This window comes from Myotis daubentonii, chromosome 16 (genome assembly GCF_963259705.1).
Source record: "Myotis daubentonii chromosome 16, mMyoDau2.1, whole genome shotgun sequence".
Classification (NCBI taxonomy): Eukaryota; Metazoa; Chordata; class Mammalia; order Chiroptera; family Vespertilionidae; genus Myotis; species Myotis daubentonii.
This window is the reverse complement of record NC_081855.1, coordinates 4,466,934-4,489,031: the sequence shown is the minus strand read 5'-3', so window position 1 is coordinate 4,489,031 and position 22,098 is coordinate 4,466,934. Positions and strand designations below refer to the sequence as shown.

The window sequence follows — 22,098 nt, the reverse complement described above, 5'->3', positions numbered from 1 at the left end:
ACAACAATAATAAACTTTTTGAGATGAAGGTCTCAGAAGCCACAACGGGCGCTGCCGGTGCTCTTCAGGCCGGGCGGCGCCCAGCTTCCAGCACCAGCTCGCGCTGGACCGCCCCGCGCCCGGCCTCGCGGTGGCCACAGCGCCGCCTCGTGGCCCGGGGCTGCTGCACCGCTTGGCCCCGAAGTCCTGCCCAGTCGGCGTGCCTGGGCTTGGGGCGCGCGGGCCGAGGCCAAGCGGACTCCCCCACGACGCACCACGCCGCCTTCTCCCTCCGCCGCGCGCACTCTCCCAGCATTCCCGAGGAGAGCCGCCCCTGCGCCTGCGCACCGCCGCCACGCCCACGCTTACGCCCACGCGCCTGAGCAGAAGGTCCCGCGCCTCAGACGCATGTCCGCGTGCCACGCCGTCTGTTTCCAGGGCAACTAGGGCGCCTCTTAGCAAGTGCGCGTGCCACCCGGGTGGTATTCCCCGCGCCCCCGGCGATGGCGGCCGCGGGCCCCAGCGTCTTCCTGCTTATGGTCAGCGGGCAGGTGGAGAGCGCCCAGGTGAGCGGCCAGGGTCCCGACCGGGCCCGCCCCGCAAGAGCCCCGGGGCCGCCCCGCGCCGAAGAAGCTCATCATTCCTCGGTTCGGCGGGGGCGGGGCCGGCGTTTGGGAAGCTTGGCGCGCGGTTGCCGGACACCCGCAAACCTGACGCGCGGGTGTGAGACACGGAGAGCCGCACCGCGTAGCGAGGCCACACTCGGCCAGGTCGGGCTCGGGTCGTGCGCGCTTCGTTGAGGAGCCTCATGCGGGTGGGCCCGGTGGAGCCGCCCTGGGCCTTGTCCTCGGGGGATGGCGCCACGCGCCCTGAGCGCCCAGATCCCTGAACCGGGGCGGGAATGGCGGTGATGTGATGACTGACCCTGCGTGGGCGGCGTCTTGGAATGATCCAGGGAGGACGTGTCTGCCGGGTGCAAAGGGACGCTACTCCCTGCCCCTCCCCCACATGACACGAACCATTTGTTTATATATATACTGGAGGCCCGGTGCACAAAAATTTGTGCACTCGGGGGGGAGGGGGTCCCTCAGCCCGGCCTGTGCCCTCTCGCAGTCTGGGACCCCTCGGGAGATAATGACCTGCTGCCTTAGGCCTGCTCCCGGGTGGCAGAGGGCAGGCCCAATCCCTAGGTGCAGCCCCTGGTTGGGCTCAGAGCAGGGCCGATTGGGGAGTTGGGGCGCCGCCCCCTGTCATGCACAGAGCAGGGCGGATCGGGAGGTTGCGATGCCACCCCCAGTCATGCTCAGGCTAGGGCCAATTGGGGGGGTTGGGGCACCGCCCCCTGTCACACTCAAGGCAGAGTCAATGGGGAGGTTGTGGCGCCACCCCCTGTCACGCACAGAGCAGGGCCAATCGGGGTTGGGGCGCTGCCCCCTGTCACACTCAAGGCAGAGTCAATGGGGAGGTTATGGCTCTACCCCATCACACACAGAGCAGGGCCCGTGGTGGTGGGGGGGGGGTTGGGGAGCTCCCCCCTATCAGGCACAGAGCAGGGCTGCTCAGGGGGTTGGGGCCCCGCCCCCTGTCACACACAGAGCTGCAGGGTGATCAGGAGGTTTGGGCGCTGCCCCCTGTCACGCTGATCCCAGTGCCGGGAGGCATATTACCTTTTACTATATAGGGTAGAGGCCTGGTGCATGGGTGGGAATGGCTGGTTTGCCCTGAAGGGTGTCCTGGATCAGGGTGGGGGTCCCCACTGGGGTGCCTGGCCAGTCTGGGTGAGGGGCTGAGGGCTGTTTTCAGGCTGGGAGTGACTGAAGTTCCCAGCCGCTCCTTTTTTTCTTTTTTTTTCTTTTTTATTCTGGGCCAGCTTTACCTTGAGGCTTGGCTCCAGCTCTTAGGCCTCCGTGGCTGAAAGTAGGTTTCTGGCCTTTGCTTACAATGTTGCGAATCTGCTGGCTGAAGCCCGGCGGTATTTGTTACAATGTTTCTTAAACTGCCCGCTCAGAGGCCTGCAGCCGCAGGCGGGGAACGTTGGTTTCCTCCAACATCCTCGGTCACTGAGGCAAGCAAGCCTCATGTTAGTTTCAAGCTGCCTGGCTGCCGGCCGCCATCTTGGCTGACAGTTAATTTGCATATTGCCCTGATTAGCCAATGGGAAGGGTAGCGGTCGTACGCCAATTACCATGTTTCTCTTTTATTACTGTAGATGTGTGTGTGTGTGTGTATAAATTTCTTAAAAGTTCCCCCAGGTGTTTGCACGTGCCCAGCTCCGTGCACAGCGCTGCTCATTCAGCCCTCACCGTGGCCCTGGGCAGTAGGTATCACTAGCCCCCAGTTGACAGATGGGAAAACTTGCCCAAAGGAAGCGGCAAAGCTGGGGTTTGAGCAGGGTCTTTGTGGCGCCAGAGCTTGGCTACCCTCCCTTGCCGGCTGCCGAGGGGCTCTCCCTGGGCTCGGCCATGTGCACCGCTCAGCTTGCCCCTCCCCCCCCCCCCCCAGGCTTCAGCTACAGCTGTGCCCATGCTGGGTCCTCACAGCCCTGGGGCCCCGGCCTTGCCGTCCGGCACCGTTTCCTTCCAGCTCCTCTGTGCCCACCCCGTGTCGGCGCTGGGGCCGCAGAAAGCCATCAGCCTGCTCCTTGCTCACAACCCCATGGGGTCCACAGGAATGAACAGGCAGGCGCTTTGGTGGAGGGAAGACCAGGGGCCACAGGAGCCCGAGGTGGCCCTCAGGCTGGCCAGAAAGTTAGGGCTGCCTCCCTGAAGGCGCGGAAGGATGAGCAGGAGTTGCGGGGTGCAGGGCTGGGGAAGGCCTGTCCGCAGGGGAGAGCCAGCTAAGGCCCAGGGAGTCGCGGTGGGACTCTCCCTCGGACTCCACACCCCAGCCGGCGCTGAGCCGCATGGCCACACCCGTGGCCGTCGCTCCGGTCCCACCCAGTGTCTCAAGCTCAGAATTGCCATGGGCTGTGCCTGCGTAGCCTACACATTGCTGCCGCGTGCGTTCCCCAAACACCGTGCCTGTGTGTTTCCGCAGTTTCCCGAGTACGATGATCTCTACTGCAAGTACTGCTTCGTGTACGGCCAGGACTGGGCCCCCACCGCGGTAAGTGGCCCCGGCCCACCTCACGCCTTCGGACCTGGAGGTTCTGCAGGCCGCACGCACCCCTTCCCTCCCAGTTCAGAACCATTGGAAAGACACATCGTTCAGAGGGGGTCCCACAGGGGCTTGTTCCTGGTGAAGCTGGAGTGGGGAACGCAGACACCACTGTTCCCGCCCCCGCCCTCCCACGGCCGTGCCTGCCCGCGCCCCGATCCCGGGAGCTGGCACGTGGCAGCACGTGCGGGCAGTGCAGGCGGCCGGAATGCCGGCCTGAGCTGTGGACATCCTGGGCCGGTCCTTCATGGTCTGGCCTCCGCAGCCTGTGCGGACTCCGGAGCCCTCCCTGCAGGACTTCCCAGGGACCAGCCTGTCTCCCCCAGGCCAGGCCCGCGGCCGCTCCCCGCCTGCTGTTGGCAGCTCTCCTGTGACCCTCACGGCAGTTGAGGAAATGGAGGCCCAGTGTCCTTAACCTCTCGGATCGCGTACTCGTCGCAGAGCCGAGGAGACAGGACTGGCCTCCGTGGGCCCGCTGACTGGCGGCTTCGTGAGGCCCTGGTGCTGGGCGGCCGTCCCTGTCTCCTGGGTGCACATTCTGGGGGACAGACAGCGAGTAGCGACCGTCTAGCATGTTAGCCAGTTGAGTGCCGAGGAGAAAACCAAGTTAGGAGGGGAGCTGGGGGCGGGGGTGAGGCGAGGCCTCGCTGAGAAGGGAACTTTCCAGGAAAGACCTGAAGGCAGTGAGGGGACAATCCATGTGGCATTTGTGGCCACAGCGTGCCAGGGAGAAGGAGCAGGGCAAGGGCCCTGGGGCAGGTGTGCCTGGCGCATGGGAGCAGGGAGGAGGGGGTGTGGGGGTGGGAGCAGGGAGGAGGCGGTTTGGGGGTGGGGGCAGGGAGGAGGCGGTGTGGGGGTGGGAGCAGGGAGGAGGCGGTGAGGGGGTGGGAGCAGGGAGGAGGCGGTGTGGGTGGGAGCAGGGAGGAGGGGGTGTGGGGTGGGAGCAGGGAGGAGGGGGTGTGGGGTGGGAGCAGAGAGGAGGGGGTGTGGGGTGGGAGCAGGGAGGAGGGGGTGTGGGGTGGGAGCAGGGAGGAGGGGGTGTGGGGTGGAAGCAGGGAGGAGGGGGTGTGGGGTGGGAGCAGGGAGGAGGGGGTGTGGGGTGGGAGCAGAGAGGAGGGGGTGTGGGGTGGGAGCAGGGAGGAGGGGGTGTGGGGTGGGAGCAGGGAGGAGGGGGTGTGGGGTGGGAGCAGGGAGGAGGGGGTGTGGGGTGGGAGCAGGGAGGAGGGGGTGTGGGGTGGGAGCAGAGAGGAGGGGGTGTGGGGTGGGAGCAGGGAGGAGGGGGTGTGGGGTGGGAGCAGGGAGGAGGGGGTGTGGGGTGGGAGCAGGGAGGAGGGGGTGTGGGGTGGGAGCAGGGAGGAGGGGGTGTGGGGTGGGAGCAGAGAGGAGGGGGTGTGGGGTGGGAGCAGGGAGGAGGGGGTGTGGGGGTGGGAGCAGGCGGTGTGGGGTAGGAGCAGGGAGGAGGCGGTGAGGGGGTGGGAGCAGGGAGGAGGGGGTGTGGGGGTGGGAGCAGAGAGGAGGGGGTGTGGGGTGGGAGCAGGGAGGAGGGGGTGTGGGGTGGGAGCAGGGAGAAGGGGGTGTGGGGGTGGGAGCAGGCGGTGTGGGGTGGGAGCAGGGAGGAGGCGGTGAGGGGGTGGGAGCAGGGAGGAGGGGGTGTGGGGGTGGGAGCAGAGGAGGGGGTGTGGGGTGGGAGCAGGGAGGAGGGGGTGTGGGGTGGGAGTAGGGAGGAGGGGGTGTGGGGTGGGAGCAGGGAGGAGGGGGTGTGGGGTGGGAGCAGAGAGGAGGGGGTGTGGGGTGGGAGCAGGGAGGAGGGGGTGAGGGGGTGGGAGCAGGGAGGAGGGGGTGTGGGGTGGGAGCAGGGAGGAGGGGGTGTGGGGTGGGAGCAGGGAGGAGGGGGTGTGGGGTGGGAGCAGAGAGGAGGGGGTGTGGGGTGGGAGCAGGGAGGAGGGGGTGAGGGGGTGGGAGCAGGGAGGAGGGGGTGTGGGGTGGGAGCAGGGAGGAGGCGGTGTGGGGTGGGAACAGGGAGGAGGCAGTGAGGGGGTGGAGAGTGAGCAGGGAGGAGGGGGTGTGGGGTGGGAGCAGGGAGGAGGCGGTGTGGGGGTGGGAGCAGGGAGGAGGGGGTGTGGGGTGGGAGCAGGGAGGAGGCAGTGAGGGGGTGGGAGCAGGGAGGAGGGGGTGTGGGGTGGGAGCAGGGAGGAGGGGGTGTGGGGTGGGAGCAGGGAGGAGGGGGTGTGGGGTGGGAGCAGGGAGGAGGGGGTGTGGGGTGGGAGCAGGGAGGAGGCGGTGTGGGGGTGGGAGCCGGGAGGAGGCGGTGAGGGGGTGGGAGCAGGGAGGAGGCGGTGAGGGGGTGGGAGCAGGGAGGAGGGGGTGTGGGGTGGGAGCAGGGAGGAGGCGGTGTGGGGATGGGAGCAGGGAGGAGGCGGTGAGGGGGTGGGAGCAGGGAGGAGGGGGTGTGGGGTGGGAGCAGGGAGGAGGCGGTGTGGGGTGGGAGCAGGGAGGAGGCGGTGTGGGGGTGGGAGCAGGGAGGAGGCGGTGAGGGGGTGGGAGCAGGGAGGAGGGGGTGTGGGGTGGGAGCAGGGAGGAGGCGGTGTGGGGGTGGGAGCAGGGAGGAGGCGGTGAGGGGGTGGGAGCAGGGAGGAGGGGGTGTGGGGTGGGAGCAGGGAGGAGGCGGTGTGGGGGTGGGAGCAGGGAGGAGGCGGTGAGGGGGTGGGAGCAGGGAGGAGGGGGTGTGGGGTGGGAGCAGGGAGGAGGGGGTGTGGGGTGGGAGCAGGGAGGCGGCGGTGTGGGGGTGGGAGCAGGGAGGAGGGGGTGTGCGGTGGGAGCAGGGAGGAGGGGGTGTGGGGTGGGAGCAGGGAGGAGGCGGTGTGGGGGTGGGAGCAGGGAGGAGGCGGTGAGGGGGTGGGAGCAGGGAGGAGGGGGTGTGGGGTGGGAGTAGAGAGGAGGGGGTGTGGGGTGGGAGCAGGGAGGAGGGGGTGAGGGGGTGGGAGCAGGGAGGAGGGGGTGTGGGGCGGGAGCAGAGAGGAGGCGGTGTGGGGTGGGAGCAGGGAGGAGGCAGTGAGGGGGTGGAGAGTGAGCAGGGAGGAGGGGGTGTGGGGTGGGAGCAGGGAGGAGGCGGTGTGGGGGTGGGAGCAGGGAGGAGGCAGTGAGGGGTGGGAGCAGGGAGGAGGCAGTGAGGGGGTGGGAGCAGGGAGGAGGGGGTGTGGGGTGGGAGCAGGGAGGAGGGGGTGTGGGGTGGGAGCAGGGAGGAGGGGGTGTGGGGTGGGAGCAGGGAGGAGGGGTGTGGGGTGGGAGCAGGGAGGAGGGGGTGTGGGGTGGGAGCAGGGAGGAGGCGGTGTGGGGGTGGGAGCAGGCGGTGTGGGGTGGGAGCAGGGAGGAGGCGGTGAGGGGGTGGGAGCAGGGAGGAGGGGGTGTGGGGGTGGGAGCAGAGGAGGGGGTGTGGGGTGGGAGCAGGGAGGAGGGGGTGTGGGGTGGGAGTAGGGAGGAGGGGGTGTGGGGTGGGAGCAGGGAGGAGGGGGTGTGGGGTGGGAGCAGAGAGGAGGGGGTGTGGGGTGGGAGCAGGGAGGAGGGGGTGAGGGGGTGGGAGCAGGGAGGAGGGGGTGTGGGGTGGGAGCAGGGAGGAGGGGGTGTGGGGTGGGAGCAGGGAGGAGGGGGTGTGGGGTGGGAGCAGAGAGGAGGGGGTGTGGGGTGGGAGCAGGGAGGAGGGGGTGAGGGGGTGGGAGCAGGGAGGAGGGGGTGTGGGGTGGGAGCAGGGAGGAGGCGGTGTAGGGTGGGAACAGGGAGGAGGCAGTGAGGGGGTGGAGAGTGAGCAGGGAGGAGGGGGTGTGGGGTGGGAGCAGGGAGGAGGCGGTGTGGGGGTGGGAGCAGGGAGGAGGGGGTGTGGGGTGGGAGCAGGGAGGAGGCAGTGAGGGGGTGGGAGCAGGGAGGAGGGGGTGTGGGGTGGGAGCAGGGAGGAGGGGGTGTGGGGTGGGAGCAGGGAGGAGGGGGTGTGGGGTGGGAGCAGGGAGGAGGCGGTGTGGGGGTGGGAGCCGGGAGGAGGCGGTGAGGGGGTGGGAGCAGGGAGGAGGCGGTGAGGGGGTGGGAGCAGGGAGGAGGGGGTGTGGGGTGGGAGCAGGGAGGAGGCGGTGTGGGGATGGGAGCAGGGAGGAGGCGGTGAGGGGGTGGGAGCAGGGAGGAGGGGGTGTGGGGTGGGAGCAGGGAGGAGGCGGTGTGGGGTGGGAGCAGGGAGGAGGCGGTGTGGGGGTGGGAGCAGGGAGGAGGCGGTGAGGGGGTGGGAGCAGGGAGGAGGGGGTGTGGGGTGGGAGCAGGGAGGAGGCGGTGTGGGGGTGGGAGCAGGGAGGAGGCGGTGAGGGGGTGGGAGCAGGGAGGAGGGGGTGTGGGGTGGGAGCAGGGAGGAGGCGGTGTGGGGGTGGGAGCAGGGAGGAGGCGGTGAGGGGGTGGGAGCAGGGAGGAGGGGGTGTGGGGTGGGAGCAGGGAGGAGGGGGTGTGGGGTGGGAGCAGGGAGGCGGCGGTGTGGGGGTGGGAGCAGGGAGGAGGGGGTGTGCGGTGGGAGCAGGGAGGAGGGGGTGTGGGGTGGGAGCAGGGAGGAGGCGGTGTGGGGGTGGGAGCAGGGAGGAGGCGGTGAGGGGGTGGGAGCAGGGAGGAGGGGGTGTGGGGTGGGAGTAGAGAGGAGGGGGTGTGGGGTGGGAGCAGGGAGGAGGGGGTGAGGGGGTGGGAGCAGGGAGGAGGGGGTGTGGGGCGGGAGCAGAGAGGAGGCGGTGTGGGGTGGGAGCAGGGAGGAGGCAGTGAGGGGGTGGAGAGTGAGCAGGGAGGAGGGGGTGTGGGGTGGGAGCAGGGAGGAGGCGGTGTGGGGGTGGGAGCAGGGAGGAGGCAGTGAGGGGTGGGAGCAGGGAGGAGGCAGTGAGGGGGTGGGAGCAGGGAGGAGGGGGTGTGGGGTGGGAGCAGGGAGGAGGGGGTGTGGGGTGGGAGCAGGGAGGAGGGGGTGTGGGGTGGGAGCAGGGAGGAGGGGTGTGGGGTGGGAGCAGGGAGGAGGGGGTGTGGGGTGGGAGCAGGGAGGAGGCGGTGTGGGGGTGGGAGCAGGGAGGAGGCGGTGAGGGGGTGGGAGCAGGGAGGAGGCGGTGAGGGGGTGGGAGCAGGGAGGAGGGGGTGTGGGGTGGGAGCAGGGAGGAGGCGGTGAGGGGGTGGGAGCAGGGAGGAGGCGGTGAGGGGGTGGGAGCAGGGAGGAGGGGGTGTGGGGTGGGAGCAGGGAGGAGGGGGTGTGGGGTGGGAGCAGGGAGGCGGCGGTGTGGGGGTGGGAGCAGGGAGGAGGGGGTGTGCGGTGGGAGCAGGGAGGAGGGGGTGTGGGGGTGGGAGCAGGGAGGAGGGGGTGTGGGGTGGGAGCAGGGAGGAGGCGGTGAGGGGGTGGGAGCAGGGAGGAGGCGGTGAGGGGGTGGGAGCAGGGAGGAGGCGGTGAGGGGGTGGGAGCAGGGAGGAGGCGGTGAGGGGGTGGGAGCAGGGAGGAGGCGGTGAGGGGGTGGGAGCAGGGAGGAGGCGGTGAGGGGGTGGAGAGTGAGCAGGGAGGAGGGGGTGTGGGGTGGGAGCAGGGAGGAGGCGGTGAGGGGGTGGGAGCAGGGAGGAGGCGGTGTGGGGGTGGGAGCAGGGAGGAGGCGGTGAGGGGGTGGGAGCAGGGAGGAGGCGGTGAGGGGGTGGAGAGTGAGCAGGGAGGAGGGGGTGTGGGGTGGGAGCAGGGAGGAGGGGTGTGGGGTGGGAGCAGGGAGGAGGGGGTGTGGGGTGGGAGCAGGGAGGAGGCGGTGTGGGGGTGGGAGCAGGGAGGAGGCGGTGAGGGGGTGGGAGCAGGGAGGAGGCGGTGAGGGGGTGGGAGCAGGGAGGAGGGGGTGTGGGGTGGGAGCAGGGAGGAGGCGGTGAGGGGGTGGGAGCAGGGAGGAGGCGGTGAGGGGGTGGGAGCAGGGAGGAGGGGGTGTGGGGTGGGAGCAGGGAGGAGGGGGTGTGGGGTGGGAGCAGGGAGGCGGCGGTGTGGGGGTGGGAGCAGGGAGGAGGGGGTGTGCGGTGGGAGCAGGGAGGAGGGGGTGTGGGGGTGGGAGCAGGGAGGAGGGGGTGTGGGGTGGGAGCAGGGAGGAGGCGGTGAGGGGGTGGGAGCAGGGAGGAGGCGGTGAGGGGGTGGGAGCAGGGAGGAGGCGGTGAGGGGGTGGGAGCAGGGAGGAGGCGGTGAGGGGGTGGGAGCAGGGAGGAGGCGGTGAGGGGGTGGGAGCAGGGAGGAGGCGGTGAGGGGGTGGAGAGTGAGCAGGGAGGAGGGGGTGTGGGGTGGGAGCAGGGAGGAGGCGGTGAGGGGGTGGGAGCAGGGAGGAGGCGGTGTGGGGGTGGGAGCAGGGAGGAGGCGGTGAGGGGGTGGGAGCAGGGAGGAGGCGGTGAGGGGGTGGAGAGTGAGCAGGGAGGAGGGGGTGTGGGGTGGGAGCAGGGAGGAGGCAGTGAGGGGTGGGAGCAGGGAGGAGGCGGTGTGGGGTGGGAGCAGGGAGGAGGCAGTGAGGGGGTGGAGAGTGAGCAGGGAGGAGGGGGTGTGGGGTGGGAGCAGAGAGGAGGCGGTGAGGGGGTGGCCAGTGAGCAGGGAGCGGGCTGGGGACAGCAGGCCCAGGGAGATCTTAGAGGAGATGGTAGTTCAGCAGAAGGGGCACTAGGGCTCCCTCGGAGAGCTGTGAGCAGAGAGGAAGGACTCTGACCTGTGTTCCTAAAGGAGACTCGGACTCTTTGCTGGGAGTAGACTTTGGGGAACCAGGGCCAAAGCAGGGACCCGGGGGTGGGATTAAAAAAAAAAAAAAAAAAGCAGGGACCCATCAGCTCTAAGCAGGTGGGTTGAGGGTGGGTGGACGGGTGAGGGCAGGGAGGACGGGCGAGGGCAGGGAGGATGGGTGAGGGCGGGTGGACGGGCGAGGGCAGGGTGGACAGGTGAGGGCGGGTGGACGGGCGAGGGCAGGGAGGACGGGTGAGGGCGGGTGGACGGGTGAGGGCAGGGAGGACGGGTGAGGGCGGGTGGATGGGTGAGGGCGGGTGGACGGGTGAGGGCAGGGTGGACGGGTGAGGGCGGGTGGACGGGTGAGGGCAGGGTGGACGGGTGAGGGCGGGTGGACGGGTGAGGGCAGGGTGGATGGGTGAGGGCAGGGTGGACGGGTGAGGGCGGGTGGACGGGCGAGGGCGGGAGGACGGGTGAGGCGGTGGAGGGGGTGAGAGGTGGTTGCATTTCAAGTATATTTTGAAGGTAGTGCCAACAGGTTTTCCTGTTGGGCAGATGTGGGCATGAGAAAAAGAGGAGTTAAGAGGAACACCACGCTTGCCCTGGCTGGTTTGGCCCAGTGCTTAGAGCGTCTGCCCGTAGACCAAAGGGTTGCCGGTTCTATTCCTGGTCAAGGGCATGCACCTCGGTTCCCCAGCCCCCGCTGCACAGGCAACCAATTGATGCTTCTCTCTCCCTCCGTCCCTCCTCTCTAGAAACCAGTGGCAACAATACCCTCGGGTGAGGGTTTAAAGAAAGAGCAGCACCACACTGGGAGCTGGGGAGCTGGGGCCGTGGGTAGAACGGACTGGAGATGTCTCCCGACTGGGCCTGGCGTGTGTGACGGCTCCCACTAGCCGCCCAGGTGGAGACAGGGCATGCTGATCCGGAGCTCGGAGGCAGGACCAGGCCGGAGGGGATGAGCTTAGGAATCGTAAACACGAACCACAGTGAAACCTCAGGCTGATGAGAACCCAGGTGCAGAGAGAAGCATCCAGACTGAGCCTCGAGGTGCTTCCGCAGGAAGGCGGCTGCAGGAGCCATGGAGCAGGGGCCGCGGGAGACGTGAGGTGCCCAGAAGGCAGGTGGGGGACGGGAAGGACGTGGCCGTATCAGGCTGACAGTGGCCAGACAAAAGGAGGAGGAGACGTCACCACCGGTGCCAAGGTCACTGGTATTTACAAAGCCCTTGCGGGGAGGGGACCAGCAGTCAGATTGGCGCGGGTTCAGGAAAGCAAAACAAAGGCCTTGGAGCCCGGGGTCTGGACAGCCCTTTCCAGGTTGCTCCGAAGGGGAGCCCGCCGCCTGCTGGGGAGGAAGTGGTCAAGCAGGTGTTTTGTGTGGAGAAAAGAGGGCACCTGCTTGGCGCTGGGCGGGCGGGCCGCTGGTGCTGAGGAGAGGCTGCGCTGGAGGGAGGGCAGAGGCGGCTCCTGAGGTGCCCGTCCAGGGAGGTGCAGGCTCAGCGGCTCTGCGTTCCCTTGGGTTGGAAGTTAGTGCTTCGGCAGAAGATAGTGAAAAACCAGCCCTCCCAGCTGCCTGCCCAGGGGAGGGGAGGCGTGGCTGCTGGCGCTGGACACAGGGTCGGTGTCTGTCCTCAGGGGCTGGAGGAGGGGATCTCCCAGATCACATCGAAGAGCCGAGACGTGCGGCAAGCGCTGGTGTGGAACTTCCCCATCGACGTCACCTTCAAAAGCACCAACCCCTTCGGCTGTGAGTCTGCAGGGGCCCTGGGGGGGGGGGCACCCCAGGGCAGTCTCAGCCTCAGCCTCCTGCCCACCACGTCCATCAGCTGGGCCCTTGCACCAGCCTGAAACCGCGCCATCTGGCCGCTTCCCGCCATTCTTCCCCCTCCCACCCAGTTCATCTCCACGAGGTTCAGAGTGAGTCGGGGGCGGCCCCAGCCTGAAGCCCGGGCCACTCGGTGCGCTGAAGGGCAGAGCGGCGCCCAGGCTGGGGGTCTGGAGTGCTGGCGGGCTCCCGCCGCCTCAGGGCTCCCTCCTGCCTGCTGTGTGCGAGGCCCTGTGGGGCCGTCCTGTCATGGGCACCTCACTCTCCGTGCTTTCCCCAGGTTAGGAAACTGGCTTCCGGCCATCCCAGCAGCTGATTTACCTTCAGGGCCACTCGACGTCACAGTCCCAGCCTCCTGCTGCACGGGCCTGGCCGGGCCTGGCCGGGCTCCCCGGGGCAGGGGGTCTGGAGCAGGGCTGCCTGGCGGCCGCCTGGGCAGGGACCGCCCTCCTGCCGTCATCCTCACGAGCAGGAAACTTCCGTGGCTTCCTCGAGCGGGGCCCAGAGAGTGACCACGTCCTCTGGCTGAGGACAGCTCAGAGAGGCAAGTCAAATACTAAAAGGCAAAAAGACGACACAGCCCCTTGAAGGCATCAGGTGGCAAGCAGAGTAGTGTGTTACCAGGCCAGGATCTAGGAGAAAACCAGTCCAACAAGGTGACTGAAAGGTGCGGGGGTGGGGGGAGTGAAACAACTGTATGAGAGTCACATCGACTGGTGACCCTGCAACCTAGGTACATGCCCTTGACCGGGAATCAAACCCAACACACTTTGGTGTGGAGGCTGACACTAACCACTGAGCAAGTTGGCCAGGGTGAGTATCAAGACTTGACAGCCTCCCTGGTTCAGGGCCCAAGAATCAGTATGCAGAACTCTAGAAGAGGTGGGGTGCAGGGCCTCAGGTAAGTCCTCCCAGCGTGGGCCAAGACCTCAAAGAGCTGTGCCCTGGAATGAGGAAGGAGTGAAGGTGGGCCAGCCCCACAGATTGCAGCCCAGCCCCTGTCCATTCCAGACTTGACCAAAATATTTACAAACTGAATCTAGCAGAATACAGAAGATGATAATACATGAGCAAGTAGTGTTTATTTTAGAAATACAAAGCTCACCTAGCATCTAAAATAAACCAGTGTGATCTACCACATTGGAAAGTCATGATCGCCCCCATAAATGAAGAAAGTGTAATGAATTTCAACATCCATTCTTTTTATTGATTTCAGAGAGGAAGGGAGAGGGAGAGAGAGATGGAAACATCAATGATGAGAGAGAATCATTGATCAGCTGCCTCCTGCACGGCCCCCACTGGAGATCAAGCGATGACGAGATGCCTGGGTATGTGCCCTGACAGGTGCAAGCCATGACCTGGTTCATGAGTTGACACTCAACCACTGAGTCTCACTGGCTGGGCTCAACATCCATTCTTTTTTTTTTTTTTTTCCAACATCCATTCTTGATAAATATTTAGCAAAGTAGGAATAGAGTGAAGCTTCCTTACTCCAATAAAGGCTGTCTACAAAAACTTAGAGGAACATCACTGCTCGTGAACTGTCGAAAGATCGCCCTCTGAGGTCAGGGTGCTTGTTATCACCAACACTGTGCACATAAAGGGCATAAGAATCGGGAAGGAAGAACAAAATTATCTACGGGTGACGTGATTATGTAGAATGTCCAAAGTAACCTACAAATAAATTATCAGGTGATACACTGGCATGCAAGCTGTTGATAGGATTAATAAAGAATCAGTTGCTTTTTGTGTAAGAATAAATAGAATACATAAATATTCTATTCTGTATAAGAAGTAAATAGAAAATGATACTTTAAAAGTGAGACACGTAAAATATCAAGATATAACTTGTGGTCCCAGATGTGAAGCTTTGATTGCAAAGCGCGGTGACTGAGGCAGCAGCGTTGGCACAGGACAGACAGACAAGCACAGAGCCGGCCCGCACCGGCGCCTGCAGGCAGCTGACCGACCGGCGCTGCCCAGCTGCAGGGAGAGTCTTTTGTGTGTGCATGTGTGTGTGTGTGTGAGTGCGAGTGTGTGTGTTGAGTGTGTGTGTTGAGTGTGTTTTTTGTGTGTGTTGAGTGTGTTTTGTGTGTGTGTGTTTGTGTGTGTGTGTTGAGTGTGTGTGTTGTGTGTGGTGTGTGTGTTTTGTGTGTGTGTTGAGTGTGTGTGTTTTGTGTGTGTGTTGTGTGTTGAGTGTGTGTGTGTTGAGTGTGTGTGTATTGTGTGTGTGTTGTGTGAGTGTGTGTGTTGAGTGTGTTGAGTGTGTGTGGTGTGTGTGTTGAGTGTGTTGTGTGTGTGTGTTGAGTGTGTGTGTGTTTTGTGTGTGTTGAGTGTGTGTGTTTTGTGTGTTGAGTGTGTGTTGTGTGTGTTGAGTGTGTGTGTGTGTTGTGTGTGTGTGTTGTGTGTGGTATGTGTGTGTGTTGAGTGTGTGTGTGTTGAGTGTGTTGTGTGTGTGTTGAGTGTGTGTTGTGTGTGTGTGTTGAGTGTGTGTGTGTGTTGAGTGTGTGTGGTGTGTGTGTTGAGTGTGTGTTGTGTGTGTGTTGAGTGTGTGTGTGTGTTGAGTGTGTGTGGTGTGTGTGTTGAGTGTGTATGTTGAGTGTGTGGTGAGTGTGTGAGTGTGTGTTGAGTGTGTGTGTTGAGTGTGTGTGTGTGTGTGTTGAGTGTGTATGTTGAGTGTGTGTGGTGAGTGTGTGAGTGTGTGTGTGTGTTGAGTGTGTGCGTGTGAGTGTGTGAGTGTGTTGAATGTGTATGTGTGTTGAGTGTGTGCGTGTGAGTGTGTGTGTGGTGTGTGTGTTGAGTGTGTTGTTGAGTGTGTGTGTTTTGTGTGTGTTGAGTGTGTGTTGAGTGAGTGTGTGTGTGTTGTGTGTGAGTGTGTGTGAGTGTGTGTGGTGTGTGTGTGTTGAGTGTGTATGTTGAGTGTGTGTGGTGAGTGTGTGTGAGTGAGTGAGTGAGAGTCTTTGGTAAGCGGTGCTGGGACGAGCGGTGTGCACGGGGTGGAAGAGGAAGCAGACCCCCGCTTTGTGTCACACACACAGACCGATGCCCGCGGGTCTGCAGATGCCGATGGGAAGAGCCCGCTTCCTTCGGGAGGACGGCACGGGCGCTGGCGCCAGGCCGCGGGACGGGGGCCTCGGGAAGGGCAGCCGCCGCTTCTGGTCAGAAGAGAGCGAGGAGAGCGCAGAATTCACACCCGTTCCAAACCCGCGAGAAAGCCCGTCCTGTAGGAAAGGGGCAGGAGTCAGGCTCGCGTGGCCAAGACCCAGGACAAGTGCCAGCTCCTCCAATGAGAACGCGTCTCCCCAACATGCTGGGTTAGCGAAGCGGGGTACGAAGGGTCACTTACAGGAAGTTCAGAGAAGGGGACGACCGAAGTGCCCGCCTGCGGGATGCATCTTTGGCAAAGGAGTGGCTTCGTGAAGTGCTGGGCGGTGGCGGCCTTTGGAGCTAGTGACGGGCAGACACGGCCTCAGGCCCCCTCCAGGCCTCGAGGCGGCGGAGCACCGGGGCGGGAGTTGCCTGCGACTAGTGCTAGCGGCCGCCAGGTCAGCCCCCACTGCGTCCGCCCCGCTGCCATCATCGTGGCCACGGCGAGATGCCTTGATGTAAACAGAACAGGTGTAATTGCTAATATTTTGTATTGATTTTTAGAAAGAGCAAGAGAGAGAAACATTGATGTGAGAGTGAACATCCATCAGCTGCATATTGCATGCCCCTACCAGGGTTCAAGCCCGCCACCCGGGCATCGAACCAGCAGCCTTTTGGTACTGAGCCCCACGAGCCTGGGTGTAATTCCTAGTGTGTAGGAGGTGCAGGAAGGCCTTTGCTTTCTCTCTGACGTCTCCCCCTCACAGAAACCAGCCGCCTGGCCCGTCCCTAAAGGGCTCCAGGGCCACTTCCATGTGTCTGATGACAGGCGGAGGGCAGCACCCTGGCTCTGACTCTGGCGTTGGCCAAGCCGGGGGCCTGCCCTGCAGGTTCTGGTCCCCCTCACCTGGACCTGGACCTGGGCTGCAGGAACTGTTGGTGCTGCAGGGGTGCCAGGTCTGCACCTGCTGCCAGGCCTCTGCCCTGGGCTTGAGCACCCTCCTCCCCTCTGCCTGCGCCTCCCCCACGGCTCCCACACGCTGACCTGCCTTGTCCTCCCAGGGCCACAGATTGTGCTCAGCGTGTACGGACCAGACGTGTTCGGGAACGACGTGGTCCGAGGCTACGGGGCAGTGCACGTGCCTTTCTCGCCTGGCAGGTAGGCCCTCACTCTCCTGCCCTCCGGCACAGCCCATCCCTCACCAGGCCGCTCTGGTCAGGAACTGGCATCGTCAGCAGGGCTCTTCCGGGGACAGACTCCACCTCTCGGCCAGGAATGTGCTGTTGCCCCGGGTTCTGGGGGCAGAGCCCACATCTGGAAGGGACCTAAGTGGGCGAGGTTCATGCTGCTGCCCGAACACCACGGGGTGGAGGGGTTGCTGGCTCCTAGGGGCCTGGGCAGGTAGGGGCTGGAGTGCACGCAGCCCTTCATCTCTCCCGCCCAGTGCTCTGCAGCAGAGGACACGGACGTGTCAGACACGTGTGGCCACGTGGGCTCTGCCCTCAGGAGCCCCTAGAGCCGTGGCCATGGAGAGGCGCCGCCCTGCCAGGCACTGCTGGAAGGGTGTAGGCTGGGCTGGCGCACAGAGCGGGCCGGGGTCAGCTGCCTGGAGAAGGCCGAGAGGAGTTCTGTTAAAACAAGGGCCGGACTCGGAGGCCGGGAGAGAGGCGGGGGGACGGGCCCCGGGCTCTGAGGGTGCGACGGGCCTGGGGCAGGCCACCGGGGCGGGGCCGAGGTCCAGGGTTGGTCAGGGCTTCCTGGAGGAAGGGCACCGCGCTGGGCCCTGGATGGCAGAGCATGTGGACATTTGGGGGACAGGGCTCTAAGGGGCACGTGGGCACCGGTTTGAGGTTTGTAGCCTCAGCACCCTTCTGGCTCCTTAAAAGAACAAAAGGCTCATGAGGTCCAGCTCTGCAAGGCTGGCTTCGTGCCACACCAGGCACGCCGCGTCCGTGCGCTGCCCGCTGCCCGCTGCTGGCCGCTGGCCGCTCGCTGGAGGCTCCGGCATCGGCGTTGCTTCTCTGTCCCTCAGCACGTGTGTCAAAACTTGTGTTTCAGGCACAAAAGGACCATCCCCATGTTTGTCCCAGAATCTACATCTAAGCTGCAAAAGTTCACAAGGTGAGTGCCTGCAGGGAGTGCTGGTGGGGGATGTCAAGGGAGGCTGAGCCTCAGGCCTTGGCCCTCACCACCTCCGAGTGGGAGTGGGGGACCAGCTAGGCCCTGGCTGACTGGCCAGCGGGTGGGGACAGCAGCCTCTATCAGCTCAGCTATAAGCCACCGCTGCTCCCCAGCAGGTCAGCAGGCCCGGACCCTCTGTTCACCAGCAGGACAAGGGGAAGTGCAGGGCCAGCTGGGCTCCAGGGCGGCAGCTGGCACACTGCCCCTGTGGGCTGGGCCGGGAGACCGGGGCGGAGGGACAGCATTGGGCCAGGACTGAGAAGTCCTCACTAAGTTCTGAGGCCTGGGGAAGGGAGAGTGTGGGTTCCTCATGCCCCTAGAGGCCCCTCAGGGAGGCCGCCATGATGGGTGGAGGCGCGACAGCACCGTCCCCTGGGCTGTTGGGGAAGCGGGGCAGTGCCTGTCAGCGGGCACAGGAAGGTCAAGGGCTGTGAGAGCCACAGCCGTCCTGCCCGGGGGTGCACTGCTGCACCCCAGCTCCCAGCTCCGAGGGGGCTGGGCTTCCTCGCGAGGCTCCCTGGGAAGGCCAGGCCTCGGCTCGCAGAACAGTCGAGGCTCTTGCCTCCCGATGCCTCGGTGCAGGAGCTCGGGCCTGGGCGAGGCCGCGGGGGAGAGGTCTAAGGGGTGAAGGCAGACAAGGGGTCCAGGGAGGCCACTGAGGGCCCAGCTCCAGCAGCCCCCTTTGCTCAGGCCCGAGACCCGGGGTGGCCAGTCCCCCTCCGCCTGCCCCGTTTCTCCAGCGCCTGGCTCTCCCGCGGCCTCGCTGTCCCTCCGCAGCTTCGCTGGCCTGCTGTTTGCATTCTCTTCTGCCCAGGGTTACTCTCCCGTGGCCGTGGCCGTGGCCCCTGCGGACAAACTACCGCCGCCTTGCTGGCTTAACACCGCAGGTTTACTTCCTCCAGTTCTGAACCCGAAATGCAGGCATCCCTGCTGGGCTGTGAGGTGTCGGCGGGCTGCGCACCATCCAGGCTCGGGGAGCCCCCCCCGCCAGCTGCTGGGCTGTGGCCTGCCCTGGCTCGTGGCCACGCCACTCCAGTCTCTGCCTCTCGCGAGGACATTTCTGTGGCATCGAAGGCCACAGGGGAGTCCAAAGTGTGCCTGTGCTCAGCTCCCCCAGTCACCTGTGCAAGGGTCCTTCCAGATGAGGCCGCATTCCCAGGGGCCAGGGACCAGGACCTGTGTCTTGGGCCATGATTCAGCCTGCGACTACCTCCGACCTGGGCTTCACGCAGCACCAGGGAAGGGTTTCCTGGAGCTTTAGAGCCTGCGGAGGCACGCCTGCGGTCAGCGCTCACTTCACCTGGCCCCTGCGTGGCCCTCCAGCCAGCTCGGCCCTTCCCGGCTTTGCGCCCGGCCCACAGCGCCCTCACCGTCCTCAGAGAAGCTGTGGCGCTCGCTCTGTGTTCCCACGTGGGTCGTGCCAGGCTCGTGGGGCTGCTTCCCTGCCTCTGAGGCGGGTGCACCAGGGGCACCACTCCTCAGATGGAGAAACCGAGGCACAGAGCGGTGACTCACCCATCAGCCCCAGCTGGAGCCTGGGCTCCGCCTCCCCCGTCCCCTTCCTTGGGGCTGGGAGCCCCTGCGCCCCCCACTGGGCTTCCACGCAGCCTGTGGGCAGACCGGGCGGCCGCTCCGCCACCAGCAGTGGAGCTGGCAGCCAGTGGGCGCTGGCGCCTGGACCGGGTGGACGCCAGGGGGGCTGGGCTGGGCAGACCCCGCCCCCTGCAGGCCAGCGGCTGTCCAGGAGGCTGAGGACGGCCTCTCCAGGACGCAGGAACCTCATGCCTTCCACACGGGAGGCCTGTGACCCCCAGGGGAGGCGGCCCGCCCAGCGGGGTAGTGCGGGGTGCTGTGGCTCAGTGGGGGTCAGGGCCAGTCAAGCCAGCTCTGATGCCCCTGAGGTGGCCGAGGGAGGTGGGGCGTGTCTGCCCAGGGCCTGCCCCTAGTGGCGGGGAGGCTGCTGGTTTCGGAAGCCAGGAGGGCGCCCACTATAGTGTTTGTGGGCCCCGGGCCTGTGGCTCACCTGGCTTCCTGTCTTCTCAGCTGGTTCATGGGACGGAGGCCTGAGTACACGGACCCCAAGGTGGTGGCTCAGGGTGAAGGCCGGGAAGGTAAAGCTTGATCCCCCAATCCCACCCCTGACCCCGCAGACAGGTCAGAGCCCAGGAGGGACTAGGTGAACCCCTGGGAACAGCATGGAGATGCGGGGGGGCTGTGGGGCGGGGCCCGGGTTCTCAGTGTATCCCAGACAGGCCTGGGCGGAGCACAAGAATGCCACTCTGCCCGGCTCCAGAACAGCCCTCCACTTCCCAGTGGTGGGTCGGCCGGCGAGCACCCCGCTTCTCCGAGGGGGCGGGGCGCACTGCGGCGGGGCCAGGCGACAGCACTGAGTCAGGCCCAGAGCAGCCTGGCTCTGCCCGGTGGCTGACGCCCCCTCTGTCCCCAGTGACCCGCGTCCGCTCCCAGGGCTTTGTCACTCTCCTCTTCAACGTGGTGACCAAGGACGTGAGGAAGCTGGGCTACGACACTGGGCCTGTGGACATGCAGGGGGCCTGGGGGCCCAGCCTGCCCCAGGGCCTCCCGCAGTGAGCCTGGCCAAGCAGCGTGCAGCCTGAGCGGCTCCCACAACGCCATGCGGCCACTGCCGACCCACCTGCCTGCTCCGGTGTAGTTGGGGGGTGGGTGGGGTGGGGGGGATATTTTCATAAAATAAATGGTTGCTTTGTCACAGAACCCAGGCCTGGGCTGCCTCCTCGCCCCTGCAGCACCGCACCCGCCGGGCCTGAGCCGGGCGGGACCTGCCTGTCACACTGCTGTCCCCAGGAAGCACTGGTCACCCTGTCATGCCCCCATCGCCAGCCTCCCTTGGCGACAGGGAGAATATCCTGTGAGGAGGAGGTGCACGCAGCACCCAACACCCTGGGCTGAGCTGAGCTCTGCCCGGCACCGTCTCACCTGAGCACCCCAGCTTCAAGTGGGATGGGATGGGGCGTGCCCAGCCTGCTCCCCAGCCCGCACCCCAGGATTTAAGGGGAGCCACAGTGCCTGCTCCAGGCTCCTCAGCCCTGAAGACCACGGCCCCCGCGCCGTACGGCCTCGCTGCATCGGAACTTGTTCTAAGACCACGGACTGGCCTGTCCTGCCCCTGCCTCTGCTGTCAGCACCAGAGGGTAACTCCGCCTCCCGCCCCCACTCGCTGCGCCTGGAGCCCGTCAGCAGTGGCTGCCACCGTCCTTGCTGATGGGAAGGTGCCTCCCACTGCCACTGGCCCTCAGCCCTCAGGCTCCATGGGGCACCAGGGGCTGAGAAATGGGGCTTGTGCCCTCGCTCCCTGTGAGCACTTCCCACTCCCCGACTCGGGCCCATCGGACCTCACCTCTGATGTCCTCCGAAGAGGGCACGGCCTTGTGTTCCTCAGCCTCCCCCCTTGTGTGAACCTGACCTGTGTCCTCAATGGCCACCCACGGTCAGAGCCCGTTCCCGTGACCAATGACGGCATCCCCTCTAAAATGTATATCCCAGCGCCCCCCCCCCCCCGGGGGGCAGTTCCTTTCCTGTGGGCCCCCCTCCAGCCCGCCACTCCGTCAGGTCCTCGGCCACCGCCCCGCCGTGGGCACTAAGTCGGCCCTCTCCTTCCTCCCCGCTGTCCCAGCTTAGAATTCAGTCAGTAGGCGCAGCTGATGACACACACTCTCTCTCTTTCAAATAAGGCTGCAGGTTTATGTAAAGATGATGATCCGCCCTAGCCAGTGTGCTTGCGTGGGTACCGTGCGGGCTGTGGACTGAATGGTCCCAGGTTCCTTCAGGTCAAGGGGCGTATCTCGGTTACCGGCTGGATCCCCAGCCCTGGCCGGGGAGCACGTGCAGAAGCAACCTCTGGGTGTCTCACATCGGTGTTTCTCCGTCTCCCCCATCCTTCCACTCTCTAAAAATCCATGGAAAACATCCTCGGGTGCAGATTAACCACCAACCAAAAAGCCAGCAGGGCCATCTCGAGCAACACGTCACCAGGTGTCCGGTGCGGTGGTACTAACGTGCAGGTCGCCGTGGTGACAGACGCAGCACTTCCAGGCCCATGGGAGCGGGAGGGGGACCCCGGCGTGCGGTGGTTTATGGAAGCACGGATGACCTCCGTACAGGGGAGCGCGCCTGCAGGCCATCTCGGGGTACGTGTCCATTCTGATTGTGGCCACAGCACGACAGCACCAGGCTTGGCGAGACCCTAACGCAGGCCGTCCTCGGCTCTACTGGGCGCTCCCGGACGCTGCCGCCCGCCCGGCAGGCCTCGCCCACGGGGCAGCGGGCTCTGCTCGCCCAGGCCCATGTCAGTCTTGGAGACGTGCGTGTCTCTAAGAAGTGATTTTCAACCTTTTTCACCCCATGGCATAGAAACTAATTACTAAAATTCTGTGGCCACCAAAAAATGTATTTTTTGCTGATCTGACAAAAAAACAAAACAAAAAAAACCAGGTATAGTTTTTATCGGTTCACACCGGGCGGCTATGTTGTGTTGTCTGTTGTCTGTTGGCACCTGAGGGAGGAGAGGCAGCGAGTGCCCTGCCGGGCAGGTGCTGCGTTTTAGAAGCTCCTGCAGCGTCCGGGGAGCCCGCCGCCCCCACAGGCCAGGCCCCTCTTAGCAGGACCTCCTTCAGGGTTGGGTTTGACCTCAGCCTTGCTCCCCGCGCATAGATGCGGTCCACTCGGGCCTCAGCCCCACCCTGCCCCGGCTCTATTCTCGCCCGGCCGACCTTGTCCTGGGCAGAGCGTCCAGGCGAGGGCTGCCCGCACCATGTCCAGAGCCAGGCCGGCCTCACGTCGCTGCCACGCGGTCCCCTATTTCCTTAGCCCCTCGCATCCGAGGAAGCTCGCTCACGCCTTTTCTCCGCTCAAACCCTCAGTCTCCCTTGCCCTCACCCCCCGCCTCCCCCGCCTCCGGCACCCACCAGCCTTCGCGCCAGAGATGCCCGGGGTGTGCGAGGCCCTGCCCCTGCCCCCCCACGCGTGTCCTGTGATGGAAGCCACGCAAAGAACGTGCGCTGGGCCTCCGCTGCTCTCCAGCCTCCGCCCCTCGCCGTCCATTCCGCACCCGCCCCGCAGTCGGCCCTCCCCGTCACTCCCAGAGCCTGTCCGTGCAGCCTCAGGTCGCCAG

At 65.5% G+C, this 22,098-nt stretch overlaps 1 protein-coding gene across 2 annotated transcripts; it reads left to right on the top strand.

Annotated features, from left to right (window-relative positions):
- Nucleotides 1-361: 361 nt before the first annotated feature.
- B9D1 (B9 domain containing 1) lies at nt 362-19,682 on the top strand. 2 transcript variants are annotated; one of them, XM_059668488.1, is made up of 7 exons: nt 362-545; nt 3,016-3,084; nt 11,491-11,602; nt 15,830-15,926; nt 16,827-16,889; nt 18,993-19,060; nt 19,396-19,682. In XM_059668488.1, the coding sequence occupies exons 1-7, from the start codon at nt 483-485 to the stop codon at nt 19,536-19,538; spliced, it is 615 nt and encodes a 204-aa protein (XP_059524471.1). In that variant the 5' UTR covers nt 362-482; the 3' UTR covers nt 19,539-19,682. The 2 variants fall into 2 exon arrangements, with proteins under 2 accessions (XP_059524471.1, XP_059524472.1); XM_059668489.1 differs by lacking the exon at nt 18,993-19,060.
- The last annotated feature ends 2,416 nt before the right edge of the window (nt 19,683-22,098 follow it).